The 19,416-nt window shown below is 33.4% G+C and overlaps 2 protein-coding genes across 2 annotated transcripts; both read right to left on the reverse strand.

Annotated features, from left to right (window-relative positions):
- Positions 1–2,877: 2,877 nt before the first annotated feature.
- LOC143465720 (uncharacterized) lies at positions 2,878–3,925 on the reverse strand. The gene is made up of 3 exons (XM_076964170.1): positions 3,745–3,925; positions 3,494–3,633; positions 2,878–3,228 (listed from the first exon to the last, which is right to left on the reverse strand). Exons 1-3 carry the CDS (start codon positions 3,849–3,851, stop codon positions 3,083–3,085), a joined length of 393 nt encoding a protein of 130 aa, XP_076820285.1. The 5' UTR covers positions 3,852–3,925; the 3' UTR covers positions 2,878–3,082.
- Positions 3,926–6,604: 2,679 nt separating this feature from the next.
- On the reverse strand, positions 6,605–18,546 carry LOC143465772 (WD repeat-containing protein 3-like). The gene is made up of 23 exons (XM_076964241.1): positions 18,325–18,546; positions 16,224–16,433; positions 15,955–16,073; positions 15,543–15,621; positions 14,753–14,851; positions 14,187–14,262; positions 13,615–13,724; positions 13,325–13,448; positions 13,103–13,187; positions 10,539–10,772; positions 10,294–10,421; positions 9,985–10,135; positions 9,260–9,404; positions 9,047–9,180; positions 8,725–8,860; positions 8,325–8,510; positions 8,034–8,129; positions 7,767–7,832; positions 7,607–7,657; positions 7,493–7,536; positions 7,179–7,307; positions 6,901–6,994; positions 6,605–6,809 (listed from the first exon to the last, which is right to left on the reverse strand). The coding sequence occupies exons 1-23, from the start codon at positions 18,493–18,495 to the stop codon at positions 6,654–6,656; spliced, it is 2,823 nt and encodes a 940-aa protein (XP_076820356.1). The 5' UTR covers positions 18,496–18,546; the 3' UTR covers positions 6,605–6,653.
- Between the last annotated feature and the right edge of the window lie 870 nt (positions 18,547–19,416).

A 19,416-nucleotide genomic window follows, 5' to 3' on the forward strand; every position in this document is an offset into this window, starting at 1 on the left:
TTAAACGTCAAATGTTTACAGTTCAGTTGTGTGCATTGCAGACTCATGTAGTGCAGAAACCATATTTGTTGCAAATATAACACAGGCCAACAAAAAATTTTTTTTTTCAAAAAGCATGGTATGTTAGATCGATTGAGGGGTATATCAGGGGCGCTGAGTCCGAAAATGTCATTACTTTTGCTGAATTGGCTCTAGTTTTTGAGATATTGCTTCTTCCTACATATGCCATGAAAAGTTAGCAATGTATGCTAGTGAGTAACACAGGTTAACAAAAACTGAAGCCATGTGAAGCAGCCATTTAGTTTTGCCCAAATGTTGAGTTGTCTGGTACAAATTTCTCGCTTGGGAGCTAAATAAGACCTTAGATTAGTTTACATCATCTCCCATCAAGCACTAACATACGCCTTAACATCAACACTTAGCATAACAGTATTGATTCGGCAACAAAAATAACGTTTTACCGGGACAATGTTAATGCAATTTTTCTCTAAGAAGATAATTTTGTGTACTGTAAAAACATCGAAGGACTTCTTTCATCTATGGGTCTACTTGAATATAAACCAGAAGAATGGAGGTTATTCATTGACAGCTCCAAGAAAAATTTGAAATGTGTGTTACTTCACAACGGAAACTAGTTTGCCTTTGTTTCAATTGGCCACGCAGTCGTTTTAAAGGAACACTACCAAAGTGTAAAGAAGGTCTTGAAGAAACTTTCTTATACTGAGCATAACTGGGAGATATGCGTTGATTTGAAAATGGTCAGCTTTTTCTTAGGACAACAAGGCGGCTACACCAAGTATCCCTGCTTTATTTGTTACTGGGATAGTCTGGCCACTGATCAACACTGGATTAAAAAGGAATGGCCCATACGTGAACAGCTTGTGCACGGAGATAAAAACATTGTAAATGAACCTTTGGTCAGTCGTGATCGCATCATTTTACCCCCATTGCACATCAAATTGTGTTTGATGAAACAATTTGTCAAGGCCGTACAAGGTGGTGCTTGTTTTGATTACATGTGCAAAGTATTTCCTGGTCTTAGTATTAAAAAGCTGAAAGCAGGAACTTTTGATGGGCCGCAAATACGAGAATTAATTTAAGATCAAGTTTTTCCATCACATAGGACTGAAGTTGAGAAGGCAGCCTGGCACTCTTTCGTTGCAGTTGTAAAAGGATTTCTTGTAAACACAAAAGTTATGTGGATCTCGTAGAAGTGAAGCTTACGAACTTTCAAGCTCTTGGATCACGGATGAGCATAAAAGTTCACTATCTATTCAGTCACTTGGATCGCTTCCCTGAAAACCTCGGAAATATGAGTGAGGAGCAAGGTGAAAGGTTTCACCAAGATATCAAGTTAATGGAAGAGAGATATCAAGGTAGATGGGATGCTCACATGATGGCAGATTACTGCTGTTGCCTAATGCGAAGCTGTCCACAACAAGACTACAGGCGAAAGTCGTACAAGAGGACTTTCCTGCAGATGACTTTAAGCTAATTTGAGTAATTAACTAGGGTGCATCTAAGAACTTCACTAATGCACATCCTGAAATGGATATATTTCTTCATAAAGTGTTTTGCTTTGAATACTCCGTGGTAAAGGAAAAAAATTGATTGCTTGTTCATTTCGTCTGTTTTTACAAATTGTCGTCTTTCTTGCGTATGCTTAGGCATACTTGGTTTTTTATTACCAAATTACTGCTATTTATTGTTCACTTCAAGCAACATTTAATATGGTATTGGAAGCTTAGTCTCACAAATCGCAATATGTTAGGAGAATCTGATGAAAATACGAATGAATGGGGCATATTTTGTGTTGAATATATGGAAAAGAATAGATATATGCAGCACTTCTTCGTTTAGCTAATCTCATTGTGTCTTTAGCTTTTGCTCATTCTTGTGGTTTTAGTGCAGATAGACTTACAACAACATTTAATATAGGCTGTTCTTTAAGATAAAATGAAACTTACTTTCAAATTTAAAAGGTACCAAAAATATCGAAATTCGCCAATATCTTAAAAACTAGAGCCAATTTGCAAAAACTAATGGCATTTTCGAGCTCAGCGCCCCTGATATACTCTAAAACCGTTCTTACCTTCCATGCCAAAATTTTTTTGTTGGCCAGTGTTATAATCGGTGATAAACATTGCGTTATGCAGTGGCCTGTACACAGTAAGCTCCACTAGTCAGTATGTTAAAATATAAAAAAAATGAACTCACAAAATGTTGAAACGTTCTTGTTAAACGTTTGCGGCAAATACTTTCATGTGACTTGTAAATTCATGAACACTTTATGGCTATGCTGACTGGTATATTATTATTTAGCTGTGCAATGCTGACAGATCAGTGGTCACGGTGGTTATTTGAGTTTTTATCACAATGATTGATAGAAAAACGTTCAGACACATAAAACGTGCTTAAACTTCTATTAACCTTTTTTCAAATCATTTTCACTTTTCACTTTATAGCGACAGTAACTAGAAAGCTATTAAGGCTGTGTCTATGTATATATTTAAAGGTCGCACTTCTGCAAGGATTAACGCCTTTAAAGCACTTCAGGACTTGGCTGGCATTATGAGATTATCACACAGGAAAAATAAACTATTAATAATGAAAGTATGCAGCTGATACATGGTATTAGTGGCGTCGTCGTTTGAGCCGTTATAACAACATACTCTCGGGTTAAGATTTTACACAACAACCACGCACATTATGACACAAACTTCAACTTTTAAAGTATTTTGTCCCGCGATTTTAAAGATGTACATGTACAAAAATTAGATAGGTGATGATTGAACTAGGGACTATGCTTGACAGCAAAAATGCCAAGTTAGAATAACTTCATAACGTGCTGTACCTTACGACGTTTTGCCGAGTGCGTACAGTTTAAAAGTGTTTTTATTGTTTACACTGCACAAACACACAAACGAGTTGCATAAAAGCTCTACTACAAAACATAAAAAATAATACAACTATAAAGTACAATAAATTCAATAAGTTTGAAAATAAATTATTTGGTTTTATGACAAACCGATTTCAAGAAAGTTATAGCATAATATTGCAAACAGAAAATGAAGTAAATAGCTCAAAAACAAGTAAGAGTTTGACAAATTAAACAATTTACACGTGGTCTGCTTCTAGTTATTCGTCGTCTAAACTCCAGTGAGCGCCGAGAAAGGTTGTGGAAAGACCGCGACGACTCCGTTGTATCCGATAGGTCGGATAGGATACCTACGGTACACAGCACTTAGTGACATTTTCCAGAGGGTTGTGACAAAACATAGTCATGCGAACATTAACCACAGTGCATACCCGTTATAAGCAAGAAATGTTAGTTTTGTTATTGCTGTATATAAGATGATATTTTTCTTGCCTTTTTTAAGGAATTATGTTTATGATCACCTATAATATGTTGCATATAGGATTACGCTTTAAAAACGGGTAACTTCTTAGCTTACTCCTACGTGCTATTATTGCATCATTAAAAATCTTTTACCCGCAGCAGGTACTTCTTCAGTAAAAGTCTCGCGCTTTCTTCGTATTATGCATCGCGAATGTATTCTTTTGCAAGATCTGTGTGTTTGGGTGGAACACGTTATGCCAGAGTTTTCTAGTTTCATTCGTCTATAAACTTGCCTGTTAAAAATGAAATCAATGTTACTCTTATCCTAACTCATGCAGGTTTCATAGAAGAGTAGTTATTTAGTGCAATCGTCGCCACACAAAATAGTTAAATACGATCCTCACCTTCCCCATACATAACGTTGCCATTTATTCTTCGGATAAGCTGACGCAGCGTCAAACAGAATGCAGAAACAAATTAAAAAAAGGATCAATTCGGTTTTTTCAACCATTTTTCAATAATTTTTTTTAAAAACAAATACTCGAAGCAAATAACATTCAATATCTGTAAAAGTCGATCAATGATTATTATATTTCATTACATTTATTTCATTTAAATCCATTGTTTTAAGAGCATTATACGTTAAGGCAAAACGTACAAGAACAACCATCAACAAATCTCTTAAAGCGGTTTGTTCAGGCTTTTTACCCGATTGCTCAGTTGGGATTGTATCTGTATATATACACACTGTCACCATTTTGCAGCCTGTAAAAGAAAAAAGAATTTTCTCGCAGGCAGGGTTTTATTTTCATGTCAAGAACCATCCATGAGTTCAAAAAAGAAAAACGAACGTTGCATGTTTTAATTTTGCAAATTACCCCGACGTGACAGCAAAACACTAATGCTGAAAAAATTCTGAGATTAAATTGAATATCTATTATCATGTTCTTACCTTGTCATGTTTTTGTTGTATTGTGACGTTATTTGACACGTAAACAGTAAAATATTTTTTTCAAGTCCTATAAGCTCATTTCGAATTGTGGGAGAAAGGTTTTAAGCGGTTCGCTATTTCCGTTGTTGTTATTATAATTCCTTATCGAATAGGCAACAACGTTTTCGAAATAAGCTACCGTGTTATTTACAAGTATGGTAAGTTATTTATGTTGACTCGATATCAAGATGAAATAAACTTATTTTTCATAAAAAAGTAACTTGTAAGATAAAAACGGTGTTTGGTAAAATAAAAGTCTGAAATATTCGAAGTCTAGATGGCATTTAACTGTTGGCTATCGTATTGGAACACGTGTTAGCTATTGACCATAGGCTAGAAGTAATAAGTGAGTGCACCGCATAACTTCATTTTATTTTTCAAATATACAGTATATAATAAAATAACTGGATAGTGTAACTCTATGATCAAACTGCTTAAGTTAGAAATAAACGCTATGTTCTTCCACTTTTTTGTGGTTCGGGGCAAAGCATCTTCATCTTCAACACGAGGGTGATTTTTCCACTTAATTTGTCCAGCTTAAATGGACTTTCCTCTTAGCATTGATAACAGGCCACCATTAAAATAAAGAAATTTTTCTATTACTGGAAATAGATTCATCCATATAGACGACTTAAAATAGTACAATGAAAAGAAGTAGTAGGCTACAGCTTGGTAAAGAACAACTGACAATCTCGTTTGTATTGTGTTTTTCTTTCATCCATAAACATAGGCTGTTTGGCAAACAATGGTAGATTGGCAAATCTGATAGCATCACTTTCTCAAAACTTGCCCCAAAGCGTGTTTACATTATCAACTTGTGGGTAACCCCTCGTGAAGAACCTAGGACATGTTTATGAATTTTATCTAGCCTAATCTACTTGTAACAAACATAGAACTTACATTTTCGAAATTTGTTTCAAATATACGCTGCATAAAAACTTTAAAGCTTCTATATTTAATTTAAGCTTATATTTTACAACCAAAAAAGATAAAGCATAAAAACAAAACTGTAACATTTTTTTAACATTCGTGTTAAGTAATTATACACATTTTGCATCAACCTTGTCATCAGTCAGTTCAATCCAATTGACGAAAATAGCGCCGACGACAGGCTTTGGTAATAGCCAATTTAAATCACGTTTCACATATCTAACAACGCATAAAAACTTCTCTTTTCCTCTCATAAAAGGATAAATACTTGACGACCTTATTTGAACCTGATGACTTGCTTATAAAATCCAGAAACAGTCAAACTGATAAAGGATAAAATGTTAAATGTGATTTTTACTAACAAAAATATTTTCTTAATAATTTTAATAAGCAACTTCGTCATTTCATCGAGCATATGGTCAATACGTTTTCGCAGTAGATTGCTGTAATACGGCTTTGTTGTTGTAGAAAGTGTAGACTACGTGATGGTGTAGGCTACACGCAAAGCAAGCCTAAAACTGAGCAACTGCGAAAATGGACTGCCATGAAGCCTACTGGCCCCGTATTTAGTCAACTATTTACTAATTACTGCATTTACCAACTTCCAGAAATATCAAAGATGGTTGATAAAACCAAAAGGTTTCTGGCGTACAGTGCCACCTTTGTTTTGTGATTAATTACGTAACTGCTCTTTTTTCAAGAACTTTACTTTTGATATATACCAAGCTTAGACCATCTTTTCCAAGTTTCGCGTTCGTGGTTGAAAATTAGACCAAGCTATCTTTGACGTAGCCAATAGGCCACTTCGTGGAAGATAAATGTGGTCCAGATTTCGTGATTCGACTTACAGATCAATAGGTAAATAAATAAATATATAATACATTCAAGCAAGCCTACCATGTTATAAAAACAAAGCGACGACGCCTTAAAGCAGTTGATTTTTCTCAATACTTATAGAACCTTTCTCATGACCTAAAAACAAACAAAGATTATAAATTCTAGTATTTACTGTATACTTAAGTATTCGTATCTATACTTAATAACACGATCAGGAGAATACATGTTAACGGAGTATAATTTTGCCAGTCTAAATAAATAAAAAATTCTACTTTGCGGAAAAAATCATGATATCAAATGCGCATCAGTTGGACCAATTAGTAACTGTATCACCAAAGATCAGGCACCTGGCCATTTTTTGATTTCAGAGCAGACTTTCACAAGAAAATTTGGAAATTTCCTTGCAGTTTGTCAATATTAGCTCTTTGTTTTAGAATCGTTGCTGCACACTTGCTAGGTTGTCATTTACAAGTAGACAGCTTTCAATAGCAAAAACGAAACAAACATCCAGGAGGTGATTTATTTGCAGAAAAATCTATAAACGCTCATTTTCGGTCATAACGTCAGAATTGCTCTTTGCGCGGTTCTTTTTCGCTTCTTTTTCTTCTGTTTAGCTTGCTGGGTGGCGTCAGAAAAAAATTTGACGTCATTTTTCTCCTCAATTTGTCGACGAATATGATTGAGAGCTGCTTTGTTGAACCCGATAGTGTCCTAATTATAAAATATACATAAATTTTAAATGATGTTTAAGATGATGCTTGGTGGTGGTGGTATTTCGCCAAAGTTTTCGCAGAACACTCACCCTGACTTCGCGAACTTTGACATCAGTGTTTGTGCGAAGTTCATCTATAACATCAACCAGCATTTGATTGGAAGTGATTCTGCCGTGATGGATTCTAAAACACATATCATAACGGCATAAGACTAACGTACAAAAACTCCAAATGTTAGATCCAACTGCCGTGTATTTCTTATTAATTTCCATTGTACATATAAATGTGCACAAAATATAAAAAAAATCTATAACTAGTGTCGAACTTCATAAAAAAAAATAAAAATAAAATTGGTTGTTGCTCAAACCTCATTAGAAAGAAGATGCAGCGACATACGAGTTCAACTTCTCCACCTCTGGAGACGAAAATATTGAGGAGTTTTAAGAGATCAGGGACATAGGAGAAAGGAAGCACCAATAATGCTTCTTCCAATTCGCTGAAAATAAAAGTGTTGTATTATTACAGCATTTTTTATTTTTCTAGCAACGTTATAACAGTGAAATTATAAATTGTTTCAACTCGGCATCTGATAAAGAACTACAGTACTTCTTTCTCATTTTATGATTAAAAGCTGTAACAAACTAAGTATTCCGGTGTTAGGTTAAATGAGTCGTATAGTACCTTGATTTGATTTTTCTCAAAACTTTCAAAACCCATCTTGTGGCCTGCAATTAAAAACGTTTTTTATCTGTCAAGTCAGAATGAAAAAGTCATGTTATAGTGTCAATAACATACCGACATATTTCCATTGGCCATCAAAATGGGATGTTTAGAGATATACGGCTTCTGAAACATGATAAAATATTGTAAATGATAGAAAGGACAAGATAAACAAATACATTAAACTGGCTACCAGCAGAAAATAAATTCTTAAGTAGATATTGTATTTTCTTACCCGGTTATCAGATGTCTTTATTGTTGCATTGTATTCTTCTTCTTTTAATGTTTCTTCTCTGTACAGCTTAAAAAATTCTTTAATTTTAATCCGGGTTGGGATAAAAGTTATGTATTAGTTTAATAAAATATATTAAAAATTTATTGTGAGAATGATATTAGCTGCTCAAAAGAGCATGAAATGACACATGAGTAAATACATTAACAAGCAAAAGCTTGCAAATAGTGGTTAGAAAAACAACATTAAAAGTTTTTGAATTCAAATAACCTCAATAGCTTCCATAATCCTTTCAGTTGCTTTGATACTTTCAGCCGTTGTTTTGGTTGCCATGCCAACCTCGCTTGATTCCACTTCACCAGCAATCTGGATGAAAAGTTTCATCAAAAATAGTGTGGGCTATTGTGAGTTATTGGTACAAAATCTACAATTATGGTTACTTTATTCGTAAGCAACTTAAACCAAGACACTCGATCAGAAAATATGGTTTGTTGGCTTCTATCTATACTATATTATGTACTGTGCATTAGGTTAGTTGGACGATGTATTAAAAATACTAACAACAGTTCCTTGGTTTTTCACAAAACTCTTCTCGTCTTCTTCTTCCCTTTCCATTTCTCTTTCCTCGTCCGGGATCACAACTTCCATTGTTCTTTGCCACAACCTCAGTGACCTGTCTCGGCCACAAGTTGCTAGATAATCTCCATCGCTGCCAATGCTCATCGCCCATACCGGACCCAAATGACCCTATTTACGAAATACTTTCAGAAAAGCATTTCTTTATTTATTTAAAGGCACTTCTCTAGGCTCTAGAATTAGAAATATCTTTTACTGTATCATAAAAATATAAAAAATAATTTTGCAATATTATGTAACAGGAACTTGTGACAGTCAAGTTTTGGTTTTGACAACATTTTAACAAGATAACAGTGTATTTTATGCACACTGTCTATTGATTTACCCTTAAAACTTGAATTAAAAGAAATTTGTCCGCATCCCATTGCTTGATAAGACCATCCTTGCCACAAGAAAAAAACAAATGGGTATCTGGAACAAACTTTACACAGGACACATCATCATCGTGGGCAAAAAGAGACCTAATTATATAAAATATTCCATTAAATTTGCTTCAATTAACGATGTTATAAAGATGATGTGAACTAAAATGAGTACTTAATACAGTGTGTAAATAAAAATTAATGAACGTAAAGATGATAAAAATGTTTCATTGGAAATACCTTTATTTAGATAAAACCTAACAAGTCATGTACTACATTTATCACCTGTGACAATCACCAAAATCTAGACCCCAAATTTTGACATTTCGATCAGAGGAACCAGTTACTATAAGGCTAGAGTCTGATGAAATACTCAATGTGTTTGGCGGCAAAGAGTGACCATAAAGCGAGAGAAAAAACTGAAATACATAACAAAATACCAAAAATTACACAACCAGGTTAGGTTGTATCTGGTAAGTGATATTAATATGACAATACCTTTAAAGTGTTCACATAGAAAACTTTAATTGAACAATCAAGTAATGAAATAGCAATGAGCTTTTTATTGGCAGAGAATTCAATGGTGAGAACTTGATCATCCAGTTCCAGGCTTCTTGTATGAGCCAAAGATAATCGCTTAGTGCTGCAGTCAAACAGTAAATTATATTGTAAAGTCTTGTCACATGTTTATTCAAACAAATTATCGATAAGTGAACAACAATAATTTTTGTGTTTTGCAAAAGAAATGAGAATATTAGTTCTTTAAAAACAATGCAACTAATGTTGCCAAAGCAGTCGTATCAAACGTTGCAAATGTAACATATCACACAGAAGCGAGTTGTTTTAAGCACACGCCTTTTATAGGTGATATTTCTGTTATTTACAGATAAGAACTGAATCAACAGAACATTGATTCAACTGCAATAACATTGTTTTCTTTAGCAGAAACTGGTCAAGATGGATTGTACCAAGAAACAATGCATCAACCTGGTCATCTGCACAACTGAATACGTATTCTGCAAGTAGCACCACTTAGTTAAAATCCGCAGGTTCAATATATGATATTAAACATATAACTCATCATCCGAGTCCATTTAACAGTGCACTTTAGCCAAAGTAATTTAATGGATGCTTCACCTTTAAGTTATTGAGCTTTCTCTGCATGTGGTACAAAATGGTAAGTATCATATGAAATATTCCGACCCACAAATTTTGCAACTTACTTTGTGGAATAATTGTCATCTGAAATCAGATCAAACTCCCAAAATTTGACAAATTTATCAGCACCACCAGAAGCAATACCTCTCTGATCGGGTTGTAGAGCTAGGCTGGATACTCCACCATTATGGGCTGATATGCTTTCTAAATGAACTCCTGCAATCAAATACATATTGGTAGGGAAAAGTCCTCGAGACGACTATGAACTCAGTATTTACAACGGAATGATATAATCTTTTGTGGAACATATCATACCCAATAAGTAACAAAGGTAATGACAAAAATTTTATGCAAAGTATAGATGTAAAACATACCTGAAGCCACATCAAGAATTTCTATAGTTCCATCTTTAGTACCCAAAAGTGACTGTCTGTCTCCAGGTACAAATGCACAACATTTGGTGTGAGCTGAACTGACTGTGCGTACACACTGCTGACTGGTCCTATATTAACAAACACTTACCAATCTTTCATCATTAACATGCACTTCAAGTTAAAAATTTGTTTAAAAATCACTAATCATAAAAAGGTTATCTATAGTCATATAAAGCCAAGTAAACCTGTTCCACAATTTCGCTGTTTCTGATGAAGCAGTTAGGAATGCCATTCCATCAGATGTGAAACAAAGTGATTGGCATTCACTTCTGTGGCCAGGTACACAAAGTTTCTTCAGTGATGTAAATTCTGGCTTTGCAGCACTTGTTGTAGCGCTGATAGTTTCGATTTGATTGTTTCTCAGTAAGGTCACAACAACTGAATCGCCTGCTGGTGTGTTAGCAACAATATCCAGAGAGCTACAAGTAAACAATATCATTAAGTTTAATCCTAGTGCTTTTCAAATAAGGATGGATCAATACTAAGTTAAACCTGAAGTGATTCACCAAATGACAACTTGTTGTGCAAGTCAGGTAAACCTAAGTAGTATCATGGAACCGAACACTAACCAAATACGTCAATGTTGTACTAACATAACTAACTGAATACATCAATACCAACAACATTTTTGAACTTGACAATGAATTCTTGTACAATTTTCAAAAATAAAAGCAAGTGTAGGAATGAATGTCTCTTGCGGGCTGTCACTTACAGCCAAGTTATGTTCTCAAGAGCTAACCAACTATTTTATCTTTAAGAGAACAAGTTACTAAAATGATCAAATATGTTATGTTGGAAGCTAAACAAAGCAAGGTATTAATAATATTACTTACAAGTTACAACACCAGATCAGCCATTAAGCAAACATAGCACATGCTTTAGTGCCAACCGAAATATCCAGGCCAAAATGTAAAAGCATGTAGATAAGTTCTATGGTGTTAAACAAGTACCATTCTCTTATTTTTAATGTAATTAATTTTCTAGAATTTTTTACAATATTGAATATTTATTGTTTTTCATATATACATTTAATCTAATCGTTAATTGTCACGATTAATATCGTTGATCAGGACTTAAAGTGTTTGAACTCTGAAGGGACCTATCGTGCCACTTTTTTGGATCAGACACGATGGTTTTGCATTCACATAAATTGGATCCAAACGTTCCTGTTTTCACTTTACCAAAATGTATTATGAAAATACTTTGTCAAATTATCAAAATTAATATTTCATTGTCTACATGCAATACTTATCTTACAGTTGGATATATACTGCATTAGTTGTTGGTATCACCACTTAAGCACTTTGATTATTATTTGACCATTACTTTCCCCATTCAACATGATTAACCCCTTTAAAACTAAATAAATACAAATACAATTGTCTATAACATTGGTCTAAATGAGTGGATCCCTGCTCAAGCACATTCACTTGTGCTTTTTATCTGTCTTTCTTGAAATGTGTACTTCATATAAGTTCAGATAAATGATTGATGAAAAAATAAAAACAGAATAGAGCAGGATTTCTCAAACTGTGGGTCGCAACCCCAGTTTGGGGTCGCAAAATGTAATTTTGGGGTCGCGAAACAAATTTAATTTTATAAATTGAATTGTTTTTTGATTATTCTTTATTCGCTTTACTGTTTCCATTATGAGATTCTTTTATTAATGTAGGCTGCATTCACTGTACTTCAGTGGATTGTGTGCACTTGTATGATTTTGCCAGAGACAAAAATACCACTTGAGATTTGTAATTGGACATTTATTGTTTTAACATCATTAACGTGTAGGCTACCTCTCAAGGTGTCGCATAGAAATTTCTTTTTTGAAATGGGGTTGCAGACCCAAAAAGTTTGAGAAGTCCTGAAATAGAGTACTAATTCATTGTATTTTGCACAAAAAATAAGGATAGGAAAGTATTGGCAAATTGATGTTGGCAATCTTAAGCATCAGCAGAGATGCATAAGCAAGGAAAATGACAAAGATGAAAGTAACTGCAAAATTTTACACGGGTAACTAAGTAATTTTATGTCGGTCACACTTAATCACTGTTTATTCTCAAGAACCATGATGGAGTTTGTAGTAGTGGTAAAGTAGGTCATGCTAAACTTTTCAAATTTTCCACAAAAGTCATTTATTTTAATTCGCTTACTCAATAACTTATTCAAACATTAAAAGGATTATTATATTATTATATAAGCAACACTTTTTCTTGAGTTAATGAACTACAGTACAATTTTTTGCCACAAAAGCTTTCATACATGTCCAGTTTCAGCCGATGTCTAACAACTATTTAGAGGCTAAAAGCCTTAGCCCCAAGCCAGAGTCATTAGCCAGACATATATTCCAGTTAGAGTTGCCACTGGCTTAATTTAATTTTTGTCAGTAACTTCAAAATATTTGTATTTACAAAACAATATTGAGCCTTAATCCAGCACTGATTTTTTCATTTGGCAACTACATGAATAGTTTCTGTATTTTTTCATGCCAGAATGGTTGACCTTTGTGTTAATACAAATTTGTTATCTGGGCATCTGACACATCCTTCTTTTCAAAATAGCCAGAACATGAGCCACACGTAGTTATGTACGATACTGCTGGTGATTTTAAACACATAAAAATAAAAGTTTCTATGGTTTTAGTACTCTTTAACGTAGATTATACTATTGCCATAGTTAAAATTTTATAAAGCCAAGAGAGTAATATCGTTTGCATTTTACAAAACTAGTTTAAGCTAACCAAATTCTTTACCAGATTTTCCCAGCACATGTGTTTGAACCAATGAAAGCAAGTTCATCATCAACAGTTCGTTGAATGCTTATTTCTTCATCGGAAACTACAAAGCAAGACAGCTTTTTTTTACAAAACGAACCTACAGAATGGCCGATGCAGTTTTACGGCCTGAAAACTACATTGATTTATAGAAAATATTATTCAGATGATTCCATCGATTTTAAACACGTTTCAAACAACCTTCTTTCCCTTCCTCCTCTTGTTTTTTCTTCTTTTTCTTTGCTTTCTTCAATTTTTTCTTTAATTTTACTTCAATTTCACTTTCATTGTAGAGACGATAAAATTCAACCATTTTGTCATTTCCCTGGAAAGAAAGTTTTAGCACCTATTATTGTCTATATTATAATAAAGTATGTGTGAAATAAATAAAGTGGAGAACATCAAAAAAATGACAGGTGCATATTTTTTAACATCACACAGCCTCATCTACAGCAATGTAATATTTCTTAGCTTAGGTTATTTTAACATACATGACAGACAATGTGTCGACCATCAGATGTCATGTTCAAACTGACCACTCTGTCACGACCTTTGCGAAACAGTGAACCAGCTTTTGTACAAATGACCTGCCTCTCTTCAACTGCAATAGAAAATTGTCTTTTAGGAAATGAAAATCCAAAACCAAAGCCATAACCAAGTCACCAATCTAGGGTTGACTAAATGATATTTGCTTTTATGACCCAGCACATACCATTCACATAGGAGCAAGTCTAGCAAGAACAGAATTGCTCTTGCCTTTTGCATAAAATAGAAAAGTTTCATAAATGCTATTAAAAAAAGTAAATTGAGTCAATAGAACTGTTGGTAGGAATGCACATTATAGACAAAAAATCCTTAAGAACCAAACCAGAAATGATGTAAATCTAATTGTGAATTGTGGGAATCTATTTTCTGCATAGGAAATCTATTTTGAGTTTGCAATAATTCTGAATTCGAAAAACCTATTCCATAAAAATAACTATAATAATCTGCAATGTACATCCCTAACTATGGGCTTAGGTTACGCTATCTTTATTAGTAATATTGAAATCTAATTTGTTACCTATATTGTCTTCATTATTGTCCTGATCAGGATCATTTTTCTTTGTTTCCTTTGTAGGAGGGGGGATATCTGGGTCCTGAAAGTAATAAACGTTTTTTATTCCAAATAATTTAATTTGTGATTCATAACCAATTATTATGTAAGGACTAGTGTTTAGCATTAATAAAAATCTAGATTTTTTTCTTGACGCTATCAAAGAACTGGCTTGTGCACTTCAACAAAGAAACATATAATACATGTAAACAGGCAATCAAGTGGAAATAAATAACTAACACATTACTAACAGAAAACTATGTTAGGAACTCAAATATTTGTGGTGGGGGAGAAATATTTTTCTTTACAAATTCAAATGTAATATTGCACACAATAAACCAAAGTACAGTACACTGAGGTATAGGTATAGTCAAACAAAACATCTTTAGAACCACCAAACATTTACTTTTACTAGTTATCGATACCTTAATGTACATTAATGCAATCATAGCTGAAGAATGAAAAAACAAACAGACTGGGGTACTGGCTACCATAAAATACATGAAAATTTCAAATTAAAATGAAATTCCTACCTCAGTACCGAGCAATTCTACATTCCACACTCGCAGTTCACTATCAGAGCTTCCAGTGATTAACCTTCGTTCATCAGGTGTAAAAAGAAATGCCCAGACCTAGAACCAACAAGAAGATTATGTTCTTTAAATTAAAAATAAATAGATTGGAATCATGCTATGTTCTAAACAAGGGTGAAATGACATTTTAGTAAGAAACAGGATTGCATAATGGTAACAGTGTTATTGTTTGCATCAAGGTTATTACAAGATTGTAATATTACCAATATTACAAGAACAGCACTCTAGATCAGTGCTTCCTGACCTTTTCCTATCTGCAGAGTGCAGACCCCTAGATGAAATGATTTTTGTCTCACAGACTACAAACTTCAAAGTTGTTACGGCTATTTACGAGAAATTTAAATATAATTCCAGGTTGTAACCCAGATTGGAAACCACTGTTCTGGATTGTACCAAAATATTCTATGACAACGTTAAGGTGATCTTTAGTATTACTGCATGCCTTTTTTCAGCTTTGGGAAGGATAATACCAGCTAAAACTAAATGCACTTTATTTAAGTAACTCAGGTACATGTTTGTGAATTCTCTGGGTTAATTGTATACCATATTGCCATGGTTAGAATTTTCTACACAATGGTAAAATATGTCATTACTGTCTTGGCCTTGATAAAAGATCACTGCATTGTTTACAAGACACTTCTTCTGCAAAAACCTTTATCTTTAATTTATCATGTATGCAAAATGCTAATAATATAATCAAAATAAAACACAATTTTTTCTAAAGAATTACCTCAGCTCTGTGTCCAACCATGGTCTTGAAACAATGCTGTGTGTCCAAGTCCCACCACTTTATGTACGTGTCTTTAGAACTATGATAAAATCAAGCAAACTTTTAAATTCAAAGATAGAAAGCTATTTGGTAAAGATTTTAGGGATGTGGGTTTGAATCTGGTTGCTGACACCTAGTTGAAGCAAATTTGTGAATGAAGGAAAATTATGGTGGCAATAAAAAGATTTTATTGGGTGACTCTTAATATTGTCCTATGCTATTACTGCAGCATAAATACATGTAGTGAAGAATAAGACTGAAAAAATGTGTTGCTAACAAATAAACAAACAAAACCATGCTTCAAAAACATAACCTCCTTGGCAAAGTTAAAAAATATTCTTTATAAGAAAATTTAAATAATAATTGCTAATACCTTGTAATGAGCATATTCTTTCGTTTGACAAAGCAACATTGTGTCACAATTCCTTTATGTCCTTTTAATCTATACAGGCCGCTCTCAGCAACCAGATCCCACACAACAACATCGGTGTCCTGAGAAATTTTTGGATAAAACACACTGAACTTTTTCCATTCGCTTTAAAACTGAGCATCACATAGGAATAGTTCACACATACAAATAATTAAACAACCTTATAATTCGAGTAAAAGTATTGTGGACAATATTATAATATGACATATTACATGTGATCCAGAAGCTAACAGCATCCCATTTTCGTCAAATGCAAGGCAAGATATTGCAGAGCGATGGCCAGTGAATGTGATAGTCACTTCTCCAGTAATGAGGTTGAAAATTTTAATTGAGCCATCTGAATATCCAGCAGCAATGCGTTCACCATCTGGACATGCAGTTATCCAAGTAACCTCAAACTTATCACCTTGCAGCACCAAAACCTTTGTAACAACCAAACAATGATTAAAAATCAAATACATTTATGAGTATAAAACAACCTACATTTAAAACTTCAAATGACAAAAATATAGTCAACTGTCAACAAGGTCTCAACTTAAAGTTAACTGACTGACTTTTTAGATTGACTGTAGCTTGCTCAAGACCATTTAGAAATATTTTCCCCAGTCTATATGTAGCTGTACCAGTATGTGTAGTGCAGCTTCTCTGGTACATAATGTTATTAAAGTTGGTATGTTTGACAGGCAAAGGCCAGTTGCATATCAATTTATCATATAGCTACAACAATTTAAATCACTAGCATACAACTGAAAAATTACTGATATTCCGAAATGACTTGACGTTTCCACTTTTTGTTTATAAGGCAGATGGGTCATTCCATTTATAATCGAAGACATGTTGTAACCACTGGAAAGGGATTTTGTTTGTTTTTGTATATGTGATAGAGATTAAATAGTTATGAACTTAGGAATAAAAATTTTTGAAATACCTCCACCAGTAACCGAGATACAGTATTTCGAAATTTTGGCCAATAGTAAGATTTTAGGTGGTGAACGCAACCATTTTTCACTTTACATGTTCATTTTTTGGTTGTAACTCTTTGCCTTGAAGGAATTTTAACATTTTTGGTCTCAAAGAATTCATTTTTGAGGTTAAAATAATGCCAAAACAAAGATTTTAATGAGAAGTAAGGGTTTCAAAATTGTTCTTACATTTTTTTAATGCCCCGACTTTGGGGCAATATTTCGGGGCGTTGGAAAACAGTTCCAAAATTATTTTTTTTTCTTTGAATAAAATAATTATATAATTATCAATCTAAAATTTTACTAAGTTTGGTTGATATAAGTTTTGTTAAAAATACAATATGTAGCTTCAAAGATCACTACAAATATTCTTAAACTAGAATGAACAAATGACATATAATTGGTAAAAGTAATTAACTGAGCACTTTGGTAAACCAGCATTTACTTTTAGCAATATGTACTGGTATATATTTGCTGCATATATATTTGGAACTTTCTTGTTTGGGTCATTTTTTAGTCCTTTTATTACTCATTAGCCACAAAAGAGATATAAATTACGGTAGCTACTGGCATACAATGGGGATTGAGGAGGAACTTATCTTAAATATATATCTGGAAATCGAAATAAAAATCTCAATTTATCATATTTTTGAATTGCTACAATTTTTTTACTTGTGAACTTGACCAAGGGAAACCAGTACGAGAGTATGCTACGCACGCTTTGTATTACATGTAGCATTACATGCTATGTACGCATTGTATTACAAGAATTCTGAAAATGGTCTTGTTCAAAAATCCTTGTGCTTTTTTCCACCTAACCTATCCACCTGCTTTTACTGATACGTTGAGTGAACTTTTTGGAATATATTTATATAGTTACCAGTATTCTTTTAAAGTTTGCTATATGTACTTATAGTTTTATGACCAAACAAAATTTTTTGATAACTTTCTAACAGCAAGTAATGGAAACTGAAACCTGATCAATCTTGAAGACCAACTTTTCCTTAATATTAGACAACTCTATACTTTTAGCAAAGCACTGTGCCAAACACATCATGTTAAAAACACTAAAATTCATCGAAGAGAGATATTACAGTATAAGTAAACTTGTTCAACAAAATCATTTGCTATACATTATATACATACCTAAATCAGCTATTTTTTTTGAAAGAAATTATAACCCATAGTAAACAAAGTATAGAACTGAACAGTTCAGATATAATAAGCAGGGCAGTAGAACCAAATTACAAAATAAATTTTAGTTCAGTTTAATATTTTGCGCATAACACGAGAGCAAAGCTTTTCAAAAACCCTTGCTCATTGAATTGGTTTCCTTCAGCACTTTACTAACCTTTTCACCAGTACGTGAATCCCAAACATTGATGTCTTCAACTGCTCCAGATGCCACATATCGTCCGATAGTGTTTCTTAACTTTAAAAACACAACATTACATCGAGTACTTCCAATCACACCAAACTGGGCAGATGAAGAATAACGTAAATACTGTTTTGTTAAACCCATTTAACAAAGTTTCCTAGGAAAACGGGTATCTGTAATTGATAATCTGTAAACTGATAAATAATAGGAATTGAAATTAAAGGCTTGCTTAACATAATAGACCCAAATTTGTTTATCATAACACATTTGGTGTTAAATGATGCATACCTTACAAAATACACGAAAAACAATTGCGACATATATTTTTGGCTTTGTGGCACCATGTTTTAGCCCAGGTAGAACCTGTGGCACAGGCAAGCAAAAATTATTTTTTCTATCCAAACTAGCATATTAAACAAATTTTTTGTTCATGGCAGTAGCCTGCATCAAGTTTATTTTAAGCTAAATCATAGCTGCACACCAACTTAAAAAATATTGAAGTTCAATGGATATTACATTCCAGATTGGAAAGTTAGCTGTTTTTGAGTGAGAAATATCCCGCGCAACAAGATCAAACAAAAGCCTTTATATATACACACAATTAAATATTACATCATGAGCACTTGGCAAACTTTCTAATCTGGGTTACATATAGTACAAAAACTGTAATGTACTGCAATGAATTGCAGTTTTAAACTGTTTACTGTGTAACATGCTGATAGTGATATGATTGTATGAATTGCTTATTTGTAATACACTTAAAATTTCTGGATTTAGATTGATCCATGTACAGATATATAGAGTTTGTGATTGATTTTGTTTTTTCCACCCTGCTAAGCTTTTGAAGATGGTTTTTCAAGACATAATTTATCATCGAAATCTGTTCTACCTTCCAGTGTGGTCAATTGCATAACCGGCTAGCCGTTTACCAAAGAAGCTTTTTCCAAATTTGGTAACCAGCAGCAAATGAAATAGATGCTGCTTAAATTTTAATCTCACCATGCACTTGGAAAATTTATGAATCTGCAGGCTAGTATTAATACTCTAATTATTTTCCGCTACAAC

The sequence above is a fragment of the Clavelina lepadiformis genome, chromosome 7 (assembly GCF_947623445.1).
Source record: "Clavelina lepadiformis chromosome 7, kaClaLepa1.1, whole genome shotgun sequence".
NCBI lineage: Eukaryota > Metazoa > Chordata > Ascidiacea > Aplousobranchia > Clavelinidae > Clavelina > Clavelina lepadiformis.

What these genes read in the sequence shown, in the direction of transcription:
- LOC143465720 (XM_076964170.1), bottom strand. Translation starts at nt 3,851, where the DNA reads ATGGTTGAAAAAACCGAATTGATCCTTTTTTTAATTTGTTTCTGCATT. An exon ending in CAACGTTATGTATGGGGAAG is followed by an intron (nt 3,634 to 3,744) that starts GTGAGGATCGTA and finishes CATTTTTAACAG; the next exon opens with GCAAGTTTATAGACGAATGA. An exon ending in TGAAGAAGTACCTGCTGCGG is followed by an intron (nt 3,229 to 3,493) that starts GTAAAAGATTTT and finishes TGTGTACCGTAG; the next exon opens with GTATCCTATCCGACCTATCG.
- LOC143465772 (XM_076964241.1), bottom strand. Translation starts at nt 18,495, where the DNA reads ATGGGTTTAACAAAACAGTATTTACGTTATTCTTCATCTGCCCAGTTT. An exon ending in TAGAATTGCTCGGTACTGAG is followed by an intron (nt 14,263 to 14,752) that starts GTAGGAATTTCA and finishes TATTACTTTCAG; the next exon opens with GACCCAGATATCCCCCCTCC. An exon ending in TGCATCTTCTTTCTAATGAG is followed by an intron (nt 6,995 to 7,178) that starts GTTTGAGCAACA and finishes TATGTGTTTTAG; the next exon opens with AATCCATCACGGCAGAATCA.